Below are 22,371 nucleotides of genomic sequence, written 5' to 3'. Positions count from 1 at the left end.
ACCTTGGGTATATAATGCCAGCTCTCTGAGTTTTAGTGGTTTCCAGAAGTTGGAATTTTATGGACAAGTAAATTAACTAAGTATATACATTAAGAACCTATCTACCTACATACATACATAAGTTGGGAAAACAGATTTGCCAACTTAATCATAAGAACTAAACTAAAGTCCATCTTTCATTTCACAAACAAAAGGACTTCAAAAACTAAAAAGAGAAAATCTTAGACTAAAAGAATCCTTGCCAAGAAAAGAGAGTTGGCAACTGGCAACACACACACACACACACACTCTCTCCATAATCCCTATTTCACTTGGAACAAAGAATGAATTCCAAGTAATATTAGTCTGCATTTGGAAACCATTAAACTAATTCTTAGTAGTAGCAAAAATTATTACAACAACAACAATAGCAGCTACCATTTACTATGACAGAAACCACAATAAACACTTTAACATATTTAATCTACCCAACAAACCCATGAGGTATAATTGTTAACAACTCATTTTGTAGTTTAGGAAACTGAGATTAAGAAAACATAAGAAGCCCTGGCCGGTTGGCTCAGCGGTAGAGCGTCAGCCTAGCGTGCGGAGGACCCGGGTTCAATTCCCGGCCAGGGCACACAGGAGAAGCGCCCATTTGCTTCTCCACCCCTCCGCCGCGCCTTCCTCTCTGTCTCTCTCTTCCCCTCCCGCAGCCAAGGCTCCATTGGAGCAAAGATGGCCCGGGCGCTGGGGATGGCTCTGTGGCCTCTGCCTCAGGCGCTAGAGTAGCTCTGGTCGCAACATGGCGACGCCCAGGATGGGCAGAGCATCGCCCCCTGGTGGGCAGAGCATCGCCCCTGGTGGGCGAGCCAGGTGGATCCCGGTCGGGCGCATGCGGGAGTCTGTCTGACTGTCTCTCCGTTTCCAGCTTCAGAAAAATGCAAAAAAAAAAAAAAAAGGAAACATAAGAAACCAGCAATTTAAAAAAATAAGTTCAGGCAAATGGACTCAAGTACCTATGTCCTAATCATGACAACAACTCTTTAGGCTATTTACGCTTATAGTCAATTCAAAATATTATGAGAGCATAGGCCCTGGCCCGGTTGGCTCAGTGGTAGAGCGTCGGCCTGGCGTGCAGAAGTCCCGGGTTGGATTCTCGGCCAGGGCACACAGGAGAGGCGCCCATCTGCTTCTCCACCCCTCCCCCTCTCCTTCCTCTCTGTCTCTCTCTTCCCCTCCTGCAGCCGAGGCTCCATTGGAGCAAAAGATGGCCTAGGCACTGGGGATGGCTCCATGGCCTCTGCCCCAGGCGCTAGAGTGGCTCTGGTCGCAACAGAGCGACGCCCCGGATGGGCAGAGCATCGCCCCCTGGTGGGCATGCCGGGTGGATCCTGGTCGGGCACATGTGGGAGTCTGTCTGACTGCCTCCCCGTTTCCAGCTTCAGAAAAATACAAAAAAAAAAAATATTATGACAGCATAGCAGATTTGAGACATGTCATTTATTCATTTCTTTAGCAGTCAATTGGTCCTGTGCTGTGTCCCAGAAGTTCTGGCCTGCAAGAGTAGGTATGCAAGCTAGGATGACTTCCAGATCTTTGCTTAGGCAACTGCATAGATGAAAATAATAGTAACAGAGATAGGCACACAGAAGAGTTTAATACTGTTTTATATTTCATAGGGTAGACAACTTTACTTCCAGATATATACATGTGACACATTAAGTTAAAGAACAATACACATGTAATATGATATATTAAATTATAAATTATAACAGAAATAATAATAAACATTATATACACACATATATTTCTTAAGAAAGACAATTCTGACAATCATGTAGATAACAGCTTGAGAAATAGAGAGTGGGGGTAATTTAATATCCTAGTCCAGGAAAACGTGCTGAGGGCCCAAAGCTGAGTATAAGGAGGTACAGACTATTTGGGGGTTAAATAATAGGACTTGACAATTTATTGGAGGTGAGAAATGATGAGAAGTCTAGGATAATTGGCTGAGGGTCAAAAATAGTGTCATTAGTATAGAAAGAAAAATGTAGAAGGAGGTGAAGATTTGCTTTTTGTTTTTGTTTATATTATACTTTGAAGAACAAACTAATTGGAAAATGATTATTTCAATTTCAAGCATCACCTAAGGGGAACTGTCCAGCAGGTAACTGGAAGGTACTGGAGGTTTAGGAGAGAGTTCAGGACTACAGGACTAAATCCAGGGGTCATCAGGCAGAGACTGCAGTTGAACACACAGAACTGGACACCACCACCAAAGGAAATGTGTATTAGGATAACAGCAGAAGCACCAGGCTAAATACAGAACTAAAAAAACAGCCTCAGGTCTTCAGTTCTTTCTCTAGGACACTGAAATTATTCTCTTGCTTCTATTTAGAATAAGAGAAGACATCTGTTCTGGATACCTCCCCGGAGCAAGTTGTCCTGAGGCAACAGAGACCAGAACAATATGGAGTAACAGGAAAATCTTTTAGAACAAATTAGATGAGCAGTTCTCAAAGTGTGGTCCATGAACCCCAGAGGTCCCCAAAGCCCCTTTAGGTAGGACTGTAAGGTCAAAATTACTTTCAGAATATGAAGATGTTAACTTTCTCATTGTGTTGATATTTGCAGCAATGTTGTAAAATCAACAGTGTGTAAAAATACTGGTGGGAATCAAGGCAATGAAACCAAACTGAACTGGTTAGAAGTCATTGTCTTCACCATCACAGACTTGCAGGGAGGAGAAAGGCCAATTGCACTTAAGAATGTTTACCCTTGACAAATCAATAAACTTGATTAGTTTTAATAAAGCATGACCCTTAGGACATATCTTTTTAAAATTCTGAACAACAAAATGGAAAACACATATTACACATATTTTTTAAACAAGAGTCTTATGTTCTCAGAGTAGTTTAAATAATTTTTTTAAAAATTTCATTTATTGATTTTACAGGTAGAGGAGAGAGAGAAAGGGAGGGAGGGGCGGGAAGCATCAACTTGTAGTAGCTGTTTCTTTGTATGTGCCCTGACCAGGCAAGCCTGAGGTTTCGAAGTGCTGACCTCAGCATTTCAGGCTGACGCTTTGTCCACTGCGCTACCACAGGTCAGGCTTTTAAATAAATTTTTATTCAGAGGTTTGCACAAAACCCACTTAATTTGACAGGACTTTAAAGCACTAGTACACTTCAATATGCTAAAAGCTGATTTATAACATATATGAATGCATATACTTAATTAAACTGCAGTTTTAAAAAATTCAAAGACAAAAATATATGAAATTAGAATCTGCCAACACTTTGAAATCTCTCTGGAAGCTAGTTTCATAGAAAAGAATGTGAAAACTCTGCCCCATAACACGTCTAAGGTTCCTTCCGGCTCTAACAAAGGCATTGTACACTTCAGAGGGAAGAAAAAGGGTGTGGCATCACCCTACCCCAATTTTTATAATGTCAGGACTGGATGAGAGGATAAGGCCGAGACACATGACTACTAGCACAAGCACTGCTTTAGCAACTGAGCATGCTATAGTTATTGTGAATTTAGGTAAACTGCTTGACCCAATTCTCATGTTCCTCATCCTTAAAGTGAGACAGAATAGTTCCTGTCTCATATAACCACTGTAAAGGTTAAATAAGAAAAATGCAAAAACAAAGTTTGGATGATCTTGTGTATAGCTGTTAATTTTTTTTTTTTTAAGAAAATTTCAGACCTCTGATATTCCTAAGTCTGTGGAAGGGCTGTGTAACTCAGCCCCAAACACCACTAATATGTAGTCCATTTAATGCTGAAAAATTTTGGGTTCTAAGATTCTCATTCAAATCAGGACAGCAGCTGGACAGCACACTAAAAAGCTACAGGCTCTCATTTTGTATGTTAGGATGGTTCCGCATAGAAAAAATCAACCAATTTAATACACTACATTAACAGAATAAAGGAAAAAAAGCCCACATGATATCTCAACTGATGCAGAGAAAGAACAGCAAAACTTAACATCTTTTCATGATTAAAGAAAAACACTTAACAAACTAAGAAAAGAGGGAAACTACTTCAAATATAATAAAGGCCATATGTGGGAAGCTAACAGCAAAAATCATACTCAGTGTTGAGAGACTGAAAGCTTTTGCTCTGAAACCAGTAACAAAACAAGGATGGATGCCCATTTTTACCACTTCTATGCAACTATAGAAGCCCTAGGCAAGGGGGGGAGGAAGCACCCAAGTTCGAACAAAGTAAATTATATTTGTTTTGCAGATGACATGATCTTACATGTAGAAAGATTCCACAAGAAAGCTGTTTAGAACAAAATGAATTCAGCAAAGTAGTAGGATACATAATACACAAAAACCAGTAGGATTTCTATGTACTAACAATGAACAATCTGAAAAGGAAATTAAGAAAACAATTTCACTTAAAATAGCATCCAAAAGAATAAAATACTTAGGATTTAACCAATGAGGACTTGTACACTGACAACAATAATATATTCTGAATGTAAAGAACAAATAAATGAAAAAACAGCCCATGTTCACGGATTGGAATACTTAATTTTGTTAAGATTTTAATAATATCGAAAGCAATCTACAGATTGAATGTAATCCCTACCAAAATCCCAATGACAATTATTGCAGAAATAAAAAATTCATTCTAAAATTTATATAAAATCTCCAGGGATCCTGAATAGCCAAAACAATCCTTGAAAAAGAATTCTCAAACTTTCTTATTTGAAAACTTATGACAAAGCTACAGTAATCAAACAGTGTGATACTGGCCTCTGACAGACATTTAGAACACTGGTACAGATTAGAGAGCCCAGAAATAAATCCTTACATATACAGTTAAATGATATTTTGCAAGGATGCCAAACCACTCAATGGGGAAAGAACAAATCCTTTCAGCAGATGGTGTTGGGAACACTGAATATCCACATAAAAAAGAATAAAGTTGGACCCCATATCTTACAACATACACAAAAATTAACTCAAAATGGACCAAAGACCTAAATGGAAGACTTAAAACTATTCAACTCTTAGAAGAAAACACAGGGGGAAGCTTCATGTTCGATATATGTAACTATACTTTCTTGCATATGACAATAAAAGCATAGGCCACAGAGGAGATAAATTGGACTACATAAAAATGATAGTCTTTTGCCCCAATAGACAGTATCAATACATACAAAGGCAACTCATGGAATGCAAGAAAATACCTGCAAATCATGTATCTCATAAAGAACTACAACTCAACAACAAAAAAGCAAACAACCAATTTAAATAATGGGCAAAGAACTGAAAAACATTTTTTTAAAAAAGATATCCAAATGGTCAAAGGTTGCTCAACATCACTAATCATTAGGAAAACGTGAATCAAATCAGTAAGATGACACTTCACACCCTTCTGGGTGACTATTATCAAAAAATTGAAAGTAGTGTGAGGATGTAGAAAAGCTAGAACCCTTGTGCAAGAATGTAAAATGGTACAGCTACTATAAAAAGTATGATAATCTCTCAAAAAATGAAAAACAGAATGATCATATAATCCAACGATTCTATATATAAATAAGCGTTATCAAAGTGTCTGCTTTTCCCTGAACGCACCCTAGATGTCCCACTTGCAGTCCTTGCTCCTGTGACTCTGCTTTACCTGCACTTTCCATAACTCCTCAATAAAAACCCTAGCCCATTCCTTCCAGGCATAACATAAATCCACCTCTGCTTTAAAATCATTCATGATTTACCCTAAATGGAGGGGATCTCCAAAACCTCAAAATTTTCTTTAAAATTTTGCAGTTCTAACAAATTCTCATGGCACTTACGATTCCTTAGTGTGGGCAATCGAGAGTCAATTATAAATGTATTAACCTTTCATTTTATTTTCTTAGGTTATACTTTCTAAATATATAATATCCCTAACCATATATTAAATCATCAACTTAATAAGGAGAGTCTAAAAAATCAAATGTATTTAAAAAAGATATAATTCAGCCACTGTTACTACAATAAGCCTTTAGGAAACTGTTTTGCTGCCATTCTATGTTTCGGTTTACATTAATCTTGTTTTCTACATATCTGCTTTTTACACTCCTCCTTCTTGCTACTCATGTTGGAAGTTAATTTTCAACCTGAAAATAAATAATGCACAGTACTAAATCCCATCTTGTTACAATTTGTACAATACAAGAAATCCGAATTGTGAAGGCATTTCTACTATCTCTACCTAGGCTCACAATTCTTACTTGGCACAATCAACAAATTAGTGAATTGAATAACTCAATTTCCATCTGAAAAATATCGCATTCAATTTCCAGCACGATTGTGAAGTATTTACTTGTTTCAGTTCACTTCCTTCTAATTCCCAGATCTCCTACAGAACAGCCAGTCTATTTTTTAATGAAAAGTGAAAAGAAAGCAGAGTTACTCAGGGGTAAGAAAGCTTTCAGACTGTCAGACTTAGGTTTGAATCTTGGCTCTGCCTGGCTCACATCTAGCACAGGGAGCACAGGGACAGCTGTCAGAGGGAAGGGGGGGAGAGGAGGGGATCAGAGAAGGTGACGGGGTTAGTAATAGTGTGTATATAAATCACAGAAATACAGAAAACAGGACAGCAAATCTCAGAGGGAAGGGTGGAGGGAGTTGGAGGCGGGGGGGGGGCAAAAGAGGTGTAAGGGAGGACATGGGGGTGGGGGTGAGGGTGTTATATTCAGTGGGACATTTGAATCCATGTTAACACAATAAATTTGATAAAAAAATAAACCTGATTAAGTTACTTAATGTAAAAAACAGTAATTAATTTAATTAAGTTACTTAATGTTCTGGTCCTTAATTTCCTGACCTTTAAAATGGGAAAATTACTTAAAGGTTATTAAAAGAATAAATGGAAAATTAGATACCATAGATAAAGCACTAGAACTAGATGCTAGAATAACATTTACCTTTTCTTTGTATTACAGGACCAAGCCACTATTTGGAAAGCTACTACCATTACCTATTGGAAACCACTAATTTTAAAATTTAGGCCAAGATCCATAAGAGTCAATGATGACTTTGAAACTGCCAAGCAACACTGCTTTTATAATGGAAAATAATTTATTGGTTTAACTGATATTGACTAGAGTACATAGTTTATTAACAGCTTCAACATGAACAATAAATAGCTAATGAATAATAAAAAAAGTAGAATGTGATACATAAACACGTCATCATTTTGATTATTGGTAGATTACAATCAGATGTAACTACATTATAATTTTAAAGCTGTACATATATAAATAGGACAAATATATTTGGAGACCAAAAAAACAAAAAGATGCTTAAAGAAAAGGGTAATGTTTACTGTTCAAAAAAATGGCTGTTATTTTCTTACCTGAATCACTAGCTGCAACAACCACTGTTCCACCAGGAGCAAAAGGATCATTGTGTTTCAATGTTTCTACCTAAACAAATACACAAAACCATGATGCAGGGAACATTTCATAGCTGAGACCTCACTGCCACAGCAGAGAAAATATATTTTTTAAGAAAATTAATGATGGCTTTGCAACATAATTGAATGACAAAATAACCTGGACATGTTTTCTTTGAATATATGTACCCTGATTTATTGATATCACCCCATTAAAATTAATAAAAATTTATCAAAAAAATTAAATTTAACAGGGTGACATTGGTCAACAAAGTACACAGATTTGGGGTAAACATCTCCACATCATTCAGACAGTCAATTATGTTGTATATCCATCACCTGAAGTCAAACCATCCTCCATCACCTTATATATTTGTCCCTCCTTATACCCCTCCCTCTCCTTTACACACGCTAAATTCATTAAAAACAAGGCATTAGCAAAAAATGTTCCCCCTACTAATTTGAATTTTATTACATCAAAATGATACATATTTTCTAATCTCCTTTATTTGTAAAATATAATATCCATTCAAAAAACTGTGTGAAACACGTAGTTTAACAAAATGCCAACACTTCAAGAAGTCTTCCTGTGCTCTTCCTCTCCCACCACCATCCCATCCCTGCTCCTCTGTAGAGGTAATGATTATCTTGACTTTTTTTCTTCATAATTTTGCTACTTATATAGATGCACAATATTTTAACTTTTTATTTTGAAATAATTTTAGATTTCTAGAACAGCTGTAAAGATAATACAGAGTTCCATATATCCTTCACCCAGCTTCTTCTAATGTTAATATCTCATATAATCATGGTACAGTTACTAAAACTGAAGAATTAGTACTGGTACAAAACTATAAACTATAGATTTTATTTGAAATTTCAACAATTTTTCCATTAATGTTCTTTTCCTATTCCAGGATAATGTTGCATTTAGGATACATACTATTCTTCTTTTTCTTAAAAAAAAATTATTCATTTTAGAGAGGGGAGAGAGAGAGAGAGAGAGAGAAGGGGGGAGGAGTAGGAAGCATCAACTCCCATATGTGTCTTGACCAGGCAAGGCCAAGGTTTTTGTTTTGTTTTGTTTTGTTTTTGTATTTTTCTGAAGCTGGAAACGGGGAGAGACAGTCAGACAGACTCCCGCATGCGCCCGACCAGGATCCACCCGGCACGCCCACCAGGGGCGAAGCTCTGCCCACCAGGGGACCATGCTCTGCCCCTCCGGGGCGTAGCTCTGCCGCAACCAGAGCCACTCTAGCGCCTGGGGCCATCTTTGCTCCAATGGAGCCTTGGCTGCGGGAGGGGAAGAGAGAGACAGAGAGGAAGGTGGGGGGGGGGGTGGAGAAGCAAATGGGCGCTTCTCCTATGTGCCCTGGCCAGGAATCGAACCCGGGTCCCCCGCACTCCAGGCCGACGCTCTACCGCTGAGCCAACCAACCAGGGCAAGGCCAAGGTTTTGAACTGACGACCTCAGCGTTCCAGGTCGACGCTTTATCCACTGCCCCATCACAGGCCAGGCAGATGCATACTATTTTAACTTTTAAATACTCTAGTACTTAATATCAGAAAATGCTAAATTTCCATTTTCTATTTAGCAGTCTTACCCTTAAAGAAAATATGTACTTGTACACCAGGGAGGAGGGCAAGAGTGGAAGGGGGTAGGGAGAGAGAAAGAGACAGACGGCTTTTGCTAAAAAGATTCTGCCACTTTTAAATAAGTCATGTAAAACTCTGGGTCAAGTGGCAAGGGCGAGCAGCTACAAAGAGTGAGGACTATACCAGAAGCCAGTAGTCTTTCTACTTTACTTTAGTTTTTAATCATGGTCAAATAAACTGTGTATTCAGGAAGACAATTGAACTTTTTCTTTCTGGTATTAGGCTCTCTCTCTCTCTCTTTTTTTTTTTCTGAAGCTGGAAACGGGGAGAGACAATCAGACAGACTCCCGCATGCGCCCGACTGGGATCCACCCGGCACTGGCGACGCTCTGCCCACCAGGGGGCGATGCTCTGCCCCTCCGGGGCGTCGCTCTGCCGAGACCAGAGCACTCTAGCGCCTGGGGCAGAGGCCAAGGAGCCATCCCCAGCACCCGGGCCATCCTTGCTCCAATGGAGCCTTGGCTGCGGGAGGGGAAGAGAGAGACAGAGAGGAAGGAGGGGGTGGGGGTGGAGAAGCAAATGGGCGCTTCTCCTATGTGCCCTGGCCGGGAATCGAACCCGGGTCCCCCACACACCAGGTCGACGCTCTACCGCTGAGCCAACGGGCCAGGGCCGCATTAGGCTCTCTTTAAGAGGCCATCTAAATGCCTTGGCAGACATGTGAAAGGGGCATGAATGACTTCTGTAATATTTATCTTCTGCTCTGACTCATAACTATCAACGTCATCTATTTCTAATCATCAAGAAGTTGGATATTATAATTGAATGTCAGAGGATAATTCAGAGTTCAATTTATAAATTCCCAAGTAAAACAAATGTATTAGAAAAGAGAAAAGTAATGTTGAGACTTATATTCTCTCTTTATAAAAGAGGACCTATTAAAACTACTAGCAGAAAGAAGTAATTACTACTACTGAAATTTTGGAACTGAAAATGATAGCACTTATTTTAACTGATGCCAATGATATTTATAAAACTAGCACATTAGCCTGACCAGGTGGTGGCGCAGTGGATAGAGCATCGGACTGGAATGCGGAGGACCCAGGTTCGAGATCCCAAGGTCGCCAACTTGAGCGCGGGCTCATCTTGCTTGAGCAAAAAGCTCACCAGCTTGGACCCAAGGTCACTGGCTCAAGCAAGGGGTTGCTCGGTCTGCTGAAGGCCCGTGGTCAAGGCACATATGAGAAAGCAATCAATGAACAACTAAGGTGTCGCAACGAAAAACTGATGATTGATGCTTCTCATCTCTCTCCCTTTCTGTCTGTTTGTCCCTGTCTCTCCCTCTCCCTGACTCTCTCTGTCCCTGTAAAAAAAAAACAAAAAAGAACTAGCACACTAGTGCCTGACCAGGTAGTGGTGCAGTGGATAGAGCATCAACCTGGGACTCTGAGTTCTCAAGTTTGAAACCCTGAGGTTACCGGCTTGTGCACAGGATCATCAACATGATCCCAAGGTCACTGGCCTGAAGCCTAAGGTTGCTGGCTTCAGCAAGGAGTCACTTTCTCTGCTTGAGGCCCCCACCCCTGCACCCGTCAAGGCACGTATGAGAAACAATCAATGAACTAAAGTGATGCAACTATAAGTTGATACTTCTCATCTCTCTCCTTTCTTCTCTCTCAAAAAAAAATAAATAAAATAAAACCAGCACACCAGCTCATACTCTGATTGTATCTGCTGAATGAATGAATAGCAACCAAAGGGAAAAAAATTAAGCTGGTCTGTATAGCAAACAACTTTCCATGGTTTCTAATATAATAGACAAAATATCAGTGTGAAAGACAGTCAATGACATGATAACTTAAGTTACCAACCATTATTGCTTCTTGACTTTGAGAAAAGAAAAAACAACCAGGGTTGGCTTTTAATAATAGCTTACAAGTTTGTGTGCCATTACAGAGAAAAACAGAAAAAGCATGCCTACATGCATGTCAGGTTTAATCTGTACTCCTTTAGCATATACTGTGCAACACCCTAAAAACCCACTGGGATAGCAAGGGGAACAAGTTGGACATGTAGCCTAAGTGGCTACAAAACTTCTATGTTACGTTCAGTTCAATAATTAGGCAATTTAGTAAAAGAAGTAATTTTCATAACTCAAATTCAGGTGGTATGATTTTATAAAATTAACATTCCAAAATCCTCCAACAATATCAGCCAACCTATCACTGAAATTCTCTCTTCCATACCAGCCATCTACTCCCTACTCTGACTATATGACTTAGTACCTACACGATGCTACCAGTAGGAAATGGAAGTTGTATTGGTTGGTTTTTTAAATTATATCCCTTTAAGAACACACACAAACCTTAAGGGAATAAAAAAGACTTTTGGCGAGACTCATGACTGGAGGCATAATCAGAGGCCTGTTTTTTTGTTTTTTTTAAAAAAACAGAAGATTGCACAATCAGGGCTTCTGGAACTATGAAGAAATAAAGGATTTTTAATCACAGTTTGACTTCATTTGTGTCATTTACTAACTTATTACCACTCAACTTCTCTGAGCTTCATTTACTTTATTATAAACATGAGGATAATAATATGAGCCTCATACGATTACTGTGAAGATTAAATGAGGTAGCATATGAAAAGAGCTTAGCACGATGCCTGGCACATAGAAAACATTAGATAAACAGCTATTACTATATTTCCAATTTGGTTTTTTGCTTTGTTTTGCTCTTAAAGGAGAAATTAAGAGCTGTCAGCAAAGGCAAATAGCTTTCAAAAATGGGAAGAAAAGAGAAAAAGTGGCAGACCTGTGGTAGCACGGTGATTCAAGTGTCGACCTGGAACAGAGGTCACCAGATTGAAACCCTGGGCTTGCCTGGTCAAAGGCACATATGAAAGTCGATGCTTCCTGCTCCTCCCTCCTTCTCTCTCTCTCCCTCTCTCTCTCTCTCTCTCTCTCTCTCTCCCTCTCAATCCCTCCCCTCCCCCTCTAAAATGAATTTAAAAAAAAAATTTTTTTTAATTTTTATTTTATTTTATTTATTCATTTTTAGAGAGGAGAGAGAGGGAGAGAGAGAGAGACAGAGAGGGAGAGAGAGAGACAGAGAGAGAGAAGGGGGGAGGAGCTGGAAGCATCAACTCCCATATGTGCTTGACGAGGGAAGCCCGTGGTTTTGAACTGGCGAACTCAGCATTTCCAGGTTGACGCCTTATCCACTGCGCCACCACAGGTCAGGCAATTTTTTAAAATTTAAAGAAAAAAAAAATAGAATGAATGGCAGAAAAAATTCACCAGTGTAGAGAAACAGGAGAAACTTGTTTAGTTTTAAATTTGAAAGAGGTGCTTTGGCTTTCTTGCTCTTTAAATGATACAAGTGAAGAATGAGAGGGTAGAATAAGGTGAGAGGAAAAGAATTCAGGTTGCAGCCAGTTTAGGAAGAATTTGGCAAATAGGTCCACACTGCATACTATGTATTGTAGGTAAACACAGTATCCAGTAGCCTGTGGAAACCACAAATATTCAGTTACAAAGGCATCTGCTCAGTTTTACATCAATGGAAAATACCAGTTGTTAGCCAAGTAGCTCCTTACCAAATACAGTAAGGAAGCTTTTCAAGAATACCAAAATCTATGATCTTTAGGAAGAATCAATTACTTTTGTAAGAAAGTATTTTTTTAAAGTTTTTATTGAATTTCTTGGGGTGACATTCATTGATAAAATTATATAGATTTCAAGTACAATTGTATAACACATCATCTGTATATTGTAGTGTGTGGTCATCACCCCAAGTCAAGTCCCCTTCCATCACCATTTATCCCCCTAAGCCTCTTCTACTGCCCCCACCCCCCTTCCCCTTTGGCCATCACCATACTGTCTGTTATCTGTGTCTATGAGGACTTTTTATTTTTAAAGACTTTATTTATTTTTTTAAAAAGGGGGGGGGGAGAGAGAGAGAGAGAGAGAGAGAGAGAGAGAGAAAGGGGGGAGGAGCAAGAAGCATCAACTCCCATATGTGCCCTGACCAGGCAAGCCCAGGTTTTGAACTGGCAACCTCAGCATTCCAGGTCAACATTTTATCTATTGCACCACCACAACTCAGCTGTTTTCTTTCTTTTATTTTTTTGCTTAAGAAAGTATTTCTAATCTAAAAGTATTAAAAGACAAAACTGTTGCACTTTAAATGCCTATCACTCAATTGATCCTTTCTGGGTCTGGTTTACTTAATAAACATGAAAATTCTGCCTCAAATAATAAGCCTCCAGGCTCTGGCCATTTGGCTCAGTGGTAGAGCATCAACCTTGTGTGTGGAAGTCCCGGGTTCGATTCCCAGTCAGGGTACACAGGAGCAGCGTCCATCTGCTTATCCACCCCTCCCCCCCCTCCTCTCTCTTTCTTCCCTTCCTGCAGCCATAGCTTGATTGATTCAAGTGCATCAGCCAGGGCATTGAGGATGGCTCTGGTTGAGCCTCTGCCTCAGGAGCTACAAATAGCTAGCTCTGTTACAAGCAGCTCCAGATGGGCAGGCAGAGCATCAGCCCCAGACCAGGTTGCCAGGTAGATTTCAGTCAGGGCACATGCGGGAGTCTGTCTCTCTATCTCTCCTACTCTCACTTAAAAAAAGCCTCCAAGTAAAAATTTTTTAAAGCTCCAAAATTACTCAAAATTATTGAAATTGGATGACAGATACATTAAAGTTTGTTAGAATATTTCATTGCATTACTGTATTCTGAATATGTTTAAATATCCATGATATAAAAATTTTGTTTTTTAAAGCCTCCAAATGATAATGCACTTAGTTGTATGACCTTGGATATGTTAATTTTTCTGAGGCCCTGGCCAGTTTGCTTAGTGGACAGAGCATTGGCCTGGCAAGCAGATATCCTGGGTTCGACCCCTAGTCAGGGCACATATGAGAAGCAACCATCTGCTTCTTTTCCCCCTTCTTCCCCCACTCTCTCTTGCCCTCCTATAGCCAGTGGCTTGACTTGTTTGAGTGTTCGCCCTGCGCGCTAAGGACAGCCCGGTTGGTCTGAGCACTGGACTCAGGCACTGGGGACAGCTAGGTTGATTCAAGCATCAGCCCCACATGGGGCTGCTGGGTAGATCCTGGTCAAGGTGCATGAGGGAATCTGTCTCTTTCCCCTCCTCTCACTTAAAAAAAAAGTTAATTATTCTGAGTCCCAGTGCTCTTATTTCTAAAATAGAAACACCAACGCCTACTTTGCAAGGCTGATGTGAAGATCAGGAACAATGAATGTAAAGCACACAGAAGGAGCTGATCCTAGTACTATATGCGGTTGTTAAATAGTGATTGTTGCACTGTTATGTTCTCAGTAGTCTGACATTTAGTGGTATTTGTACTTCTTTACAAGCTTAATATTCTGGATGTATCTATAAAATAACATAAATAACTTTATTCTTCTAAAACATCAATGTTTCCTTTAATAAATGCTTCTCATTAGCCCTGATGGGCTAGCTCAGTTGGAGCATCATCCCGATAAGCCAATGTTTCAGGTTTGATCCCTAGTCAGCACATACAAGAATCAACCAATGAATGCATAAATAAGTGAAACAACAAATCAGTGTCTCTCTCTCCCCCTTCCTTTCTCTAAAATCAAAAAGTAAATAAAATTTAAATTGATTTTCATTATTTCAAGAATGTATACCAAACTTTTTACTTAAGATTGATATATGGATTTCTGATCATTTATTTCTAATATCCCCAATGGGACAATATTTGGTTCTTTGAAGGGCAGACTTGATTTTTGGATGACATAAGTTATTCTAGGCCCTGACCGGTTGGCTCAGTGGTAGAGTGTTGGCCTGGTGTGAGGACGTCCCAGGTTTAATTCCTGGTCAGGGTGAACAGGAGAAGCACCCATCTGCTTCTCCATCCCTCCCCCTCTCACTTCTATCTCTCTCTCTCTTCCCCTCCTGCAGCCACAGCTCAATTGGAGTGATTTGGCCCCAGGAGCTGAGGATAGCTCCATAGCCTTTGCCTAAATTGCTAAGAAGAGCTCTGTTGCTGAACAAAGGAGCAACGCCCCCTAGTGGGCTTTCTGAGTGGATCCCAGTTGGGGTGATTGTGGGAATCTGTCTCTGCCTCCCCTCCTCCCACTGAATAAAAAAAAATGTCATTTTAGTTAATTCCAGTGGGTGATCAAGCTGTGAAATACTGCTTTGAACCAAAAACTAGATGGGTTGAGTGAGACTAAAAATCTTATATGGCCTACCAAGAGTAATCTAAAAGAAGATTCTTTAATCACTGTGTGTACTTCAAGACACTCACTTAAAACACTTGTTATCCATGTAATGGTTTTTAACCCTCCCACTTACCGAGGAGTTACTGCTACCGCTGGCTGCACTGAAAGGGTCGGTACTAGAAGCAGCAAAAGGATCAGTGGAAGATTGCTTGAAGAAACAGTCAAATGCAAATGGATCTGAACCTTTAAAAGGATCACCTCCAAATGGATCTAAGAAAATACAGCACAAATATGACAGACTAAATAAACTGAATTTCCTGACCCCTGAAGGCATGACAATTGCAGCGATAAAAGGACATTTAGAACTCCTGCAAAATCTAAGTTAGGTATTTTGTATTATGACTACTGAAGTTAAAAAACTAGACAGTTCCATCTAGTAAAACAGCTTTAATTAACATCCTTTCCTACTTTTCACCATTCACCTAAAGGACACCAATAATTCCAACATTTACTACACAAATGTTTCCTGTATGCCAGGTTTAAATAATACCTCTAAGCCGATTCTAATTGCAGGTGATCCTAATTGGGAGAGGGGGACCACAGATTCCATAATGGTTTTGGTAAAAAATAAGAGTCTTTCACCTAATAAACTTTTTTTAAATTTAATTTAATTTTTTGAGAAGAAAAGAAAGGAAAAGAGGAATGAGGGAGACAGGGAAGGAGAGAGGGAAAGAGATAGAGAGAGGGAAAGAGAAAGAGAGAGAGAAGCATCAACTCACTGTTCCACTTAGTTGTGCCAACTGATTGCCTCTCCCACCAGGGCTCAAACTTTCAACCTCAGGGGTTGAGCTGGTGCCCTCAGGGTCAGGCCAGCACCCATGGGATTAAGCTGGCAACCCTAGGATCCAGCTGGTGCCCCTCAGGATTGGCAACCTCAGGCTCAAGCCAGTGACCTTGGCATTCCAGGTTGGCACTCTATCCACTGAGCCACCAGCCAGGGCAGCAAAATTATTTCTTTTAAACTAGTATATAATTTCAGGGGATCCAATTATAAGACCCTTATTCTATGCTATCATTAACTAAAGAAACAACACAAACTTTTAAAAGTATTTTTTTCTCTGAGCTCAAAGGTAACATTTTCAAAGCATAATTAAATGGGACAAAAGATTTGCTTTATTCCGATGCAAAAAATCTTAAAATCTTTACATTCAGTATCTTTAAGATTTTTCTCTATTCATGGAAGAGACTATATGTAATTTAGGAAAACAAAAGTTTAAAATCCTGTAGTAGTATAACTCGTTATCCTCACCTAAACTTTAGTAAAGAGAAATCAGTTTTAATATTACTAAAAACACAAAAGTACAAATACTAATGTCATTTTAAAAAAAGTAAATCTGCCCTGGCCGCTTGGCTCAGCAGTAGAGCGTCGGCCTAGTGTGCGGAGGACCCGGGTTCGATTCCCGGCCAGGGCACACAGGAGAAGCGCCCATTTGCTTCTCCACCCCCCCCTCCTTCCTTTCTGTCTCTCTCTTCCCCTCCCGCAGCCAAGGCTCCATTGGAGCAAACATGGCCCGGGCGCTGGGCATGGCTCTGTGGCCTCTGCCTCAGGTGCTAGAGTGGCTCTGGTCGCAACATGGCGACGCCAGGATGGGCAGAGCATCGCCCCCTGGTGGGCAGAGCGTCGCCCCTGGTGGGCGTGCCGGGTGGATCCCGGTCGGGCGCATGCGGGAGTCTGACTGTCTATCCCTGTTTACAGCTTCAAAAAAATGAAGAAAAAAAAAAAAAAAAAAGTAAATCTAAGAGTTAAATAAATTTGCAAGACTCTACTACTTTCTCTCTAAAAATGATAGGGACATACATCTTAGTGGGATCTTATGTCAGTTTCAAAACTAAATAAAAAGGAAGTTTATTTCCTATAACTACCTATGATCTCCCATTACTAAACACAATATAAGCTTATAATTAACTAGAATCAAACTGAAGCTAAGATCGACCTCAATGATATACTGGTACTGACCAATTTTCCCAAAAGGATCATCCTTGAAAGGATCACCTGTGAAAAAATAAATAAGCAGAAATCAAAATAATAATAAATACTATTGAGCACCATTAAAGATAACTTTAAAACAAAAGTAAAGTTTCTTATAGCAAAATTGTTTCATTAGCTCTACCTCAAAGTAGATAAAATAATGAATGTCATCCACCACTAGGAAATATTTAAAATAATAAAGAGCCCTGGCCGGTTGGCTCAGCGGTAGAGCGTCGGCCTAGCGTGTGGAGGACCCGGGTTCGATTCCCGACCAGGGCACACAGGAGAAGCGCCCATTTGCTTCTCCACCCCTCCGCCGTGCTTTCCCTCTCTGTCTCTCTCTTCCCCTCCTGCAGCCAAGGCTCCATTGGAGCAAAGATGGCCCGGGCGCTGGGGATGGCTCTGTGGCCTCTGCCTCAGGCGCTAGAGTGGCTCTGGTCGCAACATGGCGACACCCAGGATGGGCAGAGCATCGCCCCCTGGTGGGCAGAGCGTCGCCCCTGGTGGGCGTGCCGGGTGGATCCCGGTCGGGCGCATGCGGGAGTCTGTCTGACTGTCCCTCCCTGTTTCCAGCTTCGGAAAAATGAATAATAATAAAAAAAAATTATGATAAAGATAAAATAATAAAGAGTAAAGGCAGAACAACATACCTCATCAAAGAGGCAAATTTGAATTATAGGCAACTACACTTAACTCTTGGTCACAAGCTGTAGTTACAGATGGATGGGAGAATAGGCATAACAGAAAGAATTTCACTAACAAAATCTCTACTCTTCACCCCAGTATGGAATGGGTATTAACACCACTTCAGAAACAGACACTGAGCTTCACTGAAGTAAAAAAGAAAAAGAAAAAAAATGCTTATAGAATTAAGTCCGGATAGAAACCTTTACATTTATGATCATTTGAATTTTGAAAAGAGTGCTAAAACAATTAAATGGGAAAAGGATAGTCTTTTCAATAAGTGGTGCTAGGACAACTAAATATCCACGTGCAAAAGCATAAAGCTGGACCCTATCTCACACCATATACCAAAATTAACTAAAAATGGATCAAAGACCTAAATATAACAACTAAAACTATACAAAAAATAGAAAAAAGCCTGACCAGGCGATGGCACAGTGGATAGAGCGTCGGACTGGGATGCAGAGGACCCAGGTTCGAGACCCTGAGCTCGCCAGCTTGAGCGCGGGCTCATCTGGCTTGAGCAAAAAGCTCACCAGCTTGGACACAAGGTAGCTGACTCAAGCAAGGGGTTACTCGGTCTGCTGAAGGCCCACAGTCAAGGCACATATGAGAAAGCAATCAATGAACAACTGAGGTGTTGCATCGAAAAACTGATGATTGATGCTTCTCATCTCTTTCCGTTCCGGTCTGTCTGTCCCTATTTATCCCTCTCTCTGACACTCGCTCTGTCTCTGAAATAAATAAACAAATAAAATAAAAATAACTTGGAAAAAAAACCCAAACTATTAAAAAAAAAAAGACAAAAACATAGGAGGCAATCTTTATGACTTTGGACTTTAGATATGATATCAAAAGCATGAGAAAAATAAAAGGATAAATTGGACTTCATCAAAATTAGGACAACACAGAGAATATAAGAAAATATCTGTAAGTCATACATATGATATGGGACTTATATTCAGAATATGTAAGAAATGCTTATCAGTCAACAATAAAAATACAACCCTATTAAAAATGAGCAAATAATTTGAATAAATGTTTCCCCCCAAAATAAATGAATAACCAATAATCTCATAGAAAGATGCTCAAAACATTAGCCATTAAGGAAAAAAAACAAACCTAGCCATTAGGGAAATACAAATCAAACCCACGAGATCCTACTTCACACTGCAATATGAGTGAACCTTGAAAATATTACGCTAAGTGAAAGAAGCCAGACAATATTGCATAATTACATAAACATGCAAAATTACAGAGAAGGAAAGATTAGTGGTTACCTAGAGCCTGGGGTTAGGAAAATGGGAAGTGACTTCTAATGGGTATGGGACTGCTTTATGGGGTGATAAAAAATGTTCCAAAATTAGATTTTGGTGCCCGACCAGGTGGTGGTGCAGCGGATAGAGCATCGGATTGGGATGTGGAAGACCCAGGTTTGAGACCCCGAGGTTGCCAGCTTGAGCATGGGCTCATCTGGTTTGAGTAAAAGATCACCAGCTTGGACCCAAGGTCATTGGTTCAAGTAAGGGGTTACTTAGTCTGCTGAAGGCCCACAGTCAAGGCACATATGAGAGAGCAATAAATGAACAACTTAAAGTGTCGCAACAAAAAACTAGTGATTGATGCTTCTCATCTCTCTCTGTTCCTATCTGTCCGTCCCTATCTCTCTCTCTCTCTCTCTGACTCTCTCTATAAAAAATAAAAATTAAAAAATTAAAAAAAATTAGATTTTGGTGATGATTATACAACTCTGAATATACTAAAACCATTTAGTTGTATACTTCAAAGGTTCAATTTATATATCTTTTAACATTTTTTAAAAAGTTTTATTTATTGATTTTAGAGAGAGGTGAGAGAGAAGGGGAAGAGTGAGAAGCATCAATTCATAGTAGTTGCTTCTTGTATGCGCCTTGATGGGGCAAGCCCAGGGATTTTTTTTTTTTTTCTTTTTCCATTTTTCTGAAGCTGGAAACAGGGAGAGACAGTCAGACAGACTCCCGCATGCGCCCGACCAGGATCCACCCGGCACGCCCACCATGGGGCGATGCTCTGCCCACCAGGGGGCCATGCTCTGCCCATCCTGGGCATCACCATGTTGCGACCAGAGCCACTCTAGCGCCTGAGGCAGAGGCCACAGAGCCATCCCCAGCGCCCGGGCCATCTTTGCTCCAATGGAGCCTCGGCTGCGGGAGGGGAAGAGAGAGAGAGCAAAGCGCGGCGGAGGGGTGAAGAAGCAAATGGGCGCTTCTCCTGTGTGCCCTGGCCGGGAATCGAACCCGGGTCCTCCGCACGCTAGGCCGACGCTCTACCGCTGAGCCAACCAGCCAGGGCAAGCCCAGGGTTTTGAACCAGTGACCTTAACATTCCAGGTTGATGCCTTCTACACTGCGCCACCACAGGTTAGGTATTCTCAGTAAGATTTGTTTTAAAAAAGCTCTCACATCTAGGCTCATTACTGCCATGACTCTAAGCAAGTTATTCTATGTGCTCAGTTTGCCAACCTTAAAACTGATAAAGACTAACCTATCACTTTCACAGGGTGATTTTAGAAATAAATAAACTGCAAAAAGAGCTTTAACAGTAGTATTTAGCATAATTTACAGTGACATTACATATTTTAATTTATTAAACTTATGTTTCTTCAATAAGACTGTAGGCACCTTAAGGGCAGGGATTAGGCTACTAATCACTACAGCTTCCACTGCTTTAAAGGCACGGTGTTGGCACTTTTAGTAAATAATTGCTAGTTGATTTAAGAGTGCTCAATCTTTTCTCCTTCTGTTCTTTATTCTGAAGAAGAAATACTCTTATACAGGGGTTCTTAAGACATAATCAAATGCTTAGTCTAGGATTTAGTTGCCTAAAGAGGACAAAAACTAAGATCTGAGCATATAAAACCTTACTCTCCTCTCTACTTTTGTTATAACAAGTAGGCTCTCAAAATTGAAGCCCTAATTCTTATACAGTTTATATATTTAAAAGCCTTTTTTGGTAAATCTAGAATATAAAAATAAGAGTACTTACTGCCAACAAAAGGATCAGACTGGAAAAAATCCAAGTTTGTGTTTGCAACTGGATCTGTCAGTGAACTTGATTCTATAGTAAATGGATCTTCCTAAAAATAATTTTAAAAGGTAACATTTTAAAAATAAAATACTATGCTTTGAAAAATGAACTGATGGTAATATAACAAATATTTCTGTGGCATAAAGTTCACTTAACACACTTTTCTCTTTCCTTAGCCTAAAATAGTGTATAACCCTTATTGGGAAACCAGCAATAAGAACATTTACATGTAAAAAAAAAAGAACATTTATATGTAAAATTATTTTTACATATAGAATTATTTTTACCTCTTTTGAATGGTTGTCACTGTTCAATTCAGGACCAACTTTTTCATTTACAGCTGCAGTCACCACTTCACTTTCATCAGTCACACCAGAAGGCAGTATTTCAGGACTGCTTCTTGCCTACAAAATATTAATGGCACATGGACTAACAATGTTTTCTACCTGGCAGAGGAAACTGGCAAAGGATAAGCAAAAATTATCAGAAAATAAAAAGACAAGCAGAATATATTCACTGAATAACTTCTCCTATATTCTTTCTTGAGAAAATGGTATCACCAATCATCAAAGTCACTCAGTTTCCTTAACCATCTCCCTTTGGTTGCCCCTCAGCTAGACTCCATGTCTTACTGAATCGGTCTCTCTCTTTCTCAAATTCTTCCCTGCTTTTCCATCCTATCACTATCTCCCACTGACATAATTCCTGGTCCAAATTACTGTAGCAACCTTCCAATTGCTTTTGTGCCTCCAATATGTGCACTTCCAATCAATCTTCCTTATACTAGTCAAAGTAATAGATCTGCCCTGGTCAGATAGCTCAGTAGCTCAGTTGGTTAGGGCACTGTTCCAAAATGCAGAGGTTGCCAGTTCAATCCCTAATCAGGGCACATACAGGAACAAATTGATGTTCCTATCTCTCTCTTTTTCTCTTCCTCTCTCTCTCTCTAAAATCAGTATAATAAACATTAATAATAATAATAGCCTGACCAGGGGGTAGTGCAGTGGATAGAGTGTTGGCCTGGGATGCTGAAGACCCAGATTCAAAACCCTGAGGTCGCTGGTTTGAGCACAGGCTCATCTGGCTTGAGCCCAAAGGTCACTGGCTTGAGTCCAAGGTTGACGGTTCGAGCAAGGGGTCACTGGCTTGGCTGGAGCCTCCTGGTCAAGGCACATATGAGAAAGCAATCGATGCAAAGGTGTCACAACTACAAGTTGACGCTTCTCATCTCTCTCCCTTCCTGTCTATTCCTGTCTGTCTCTCTAAAAAATCATCATCATCATCATCATCATAGATCTAAAATGTGAAACTGATTTTAACCTTCCTGGTTAAAAGTCCTTCAGTGGCTTCCCATTGCTTTATGGATTTATGCCAGTAAAAAACAAGGCTCAAGAAGAGGCAGG

The 22,371-nt window shown here is 40.0% G+C and overlaps 1 protein-coding gene across 2 annotated transcripts in view; it reads right to left on the bottom strand.

The window, feature by feature from the left end:
• EPS15 (epidermal growth factor receptor pathway substrate 15) overlaps positions 1 to 22,371 on the bottom strand; it is a 133,628-nt gene that overhangs the window by 16,829 nt on the left and 94,428 nt on the right. For both annotated transcript variants that reach the window (XM_066269218.1, XM_066269219.1), the window contains exons 17-21: positions 21,256 to 21,372; positions 20,927 to 21,017; positions 17,207 to 17,242; positions 15,323 to 15,459; positions 7,345 to 7,414 (exon numbers count right to left, since the gene is read on the bottom strand). In XM_066269218.1, the coding sequence (XP_066125315.1) occupies positions 7,345 to 7,414; positions 15,323 to 15,459; positions 17,207 to 17,242; positions 20,927 to 21,017; positions 21,256 to 21,372 (451 nt within the window). The remainder of the gene's footprint in view (positions 1 to 7,344; positions 7,415 to 15,322; positions 15,460 to 17,206; positions 17,243 to 20,926; positions 21,018 to 21,255; positions 21,373 to 22,371) is intronic.

Source organism: Saccopteryx bilineata, chromosome 3, assembly GCF_036850765.1.
Source record: "Saccopteryx bilineata isolate mSacBil1 chromosome 3, mSacBil1_pri_phased_curated, whole genome shotgun sequence".
Classification (NCBI taxonomy): domain Eukaryota; kingdom Metazoa; phylum Chordata; class Mammalia; order Chiroptera; family Emballonuridae; genus Saccopteryx; species Saccopteryx bilineata.
This window is presented reverse-complemented; position numbering and strand designations above follow the sequence as displayed.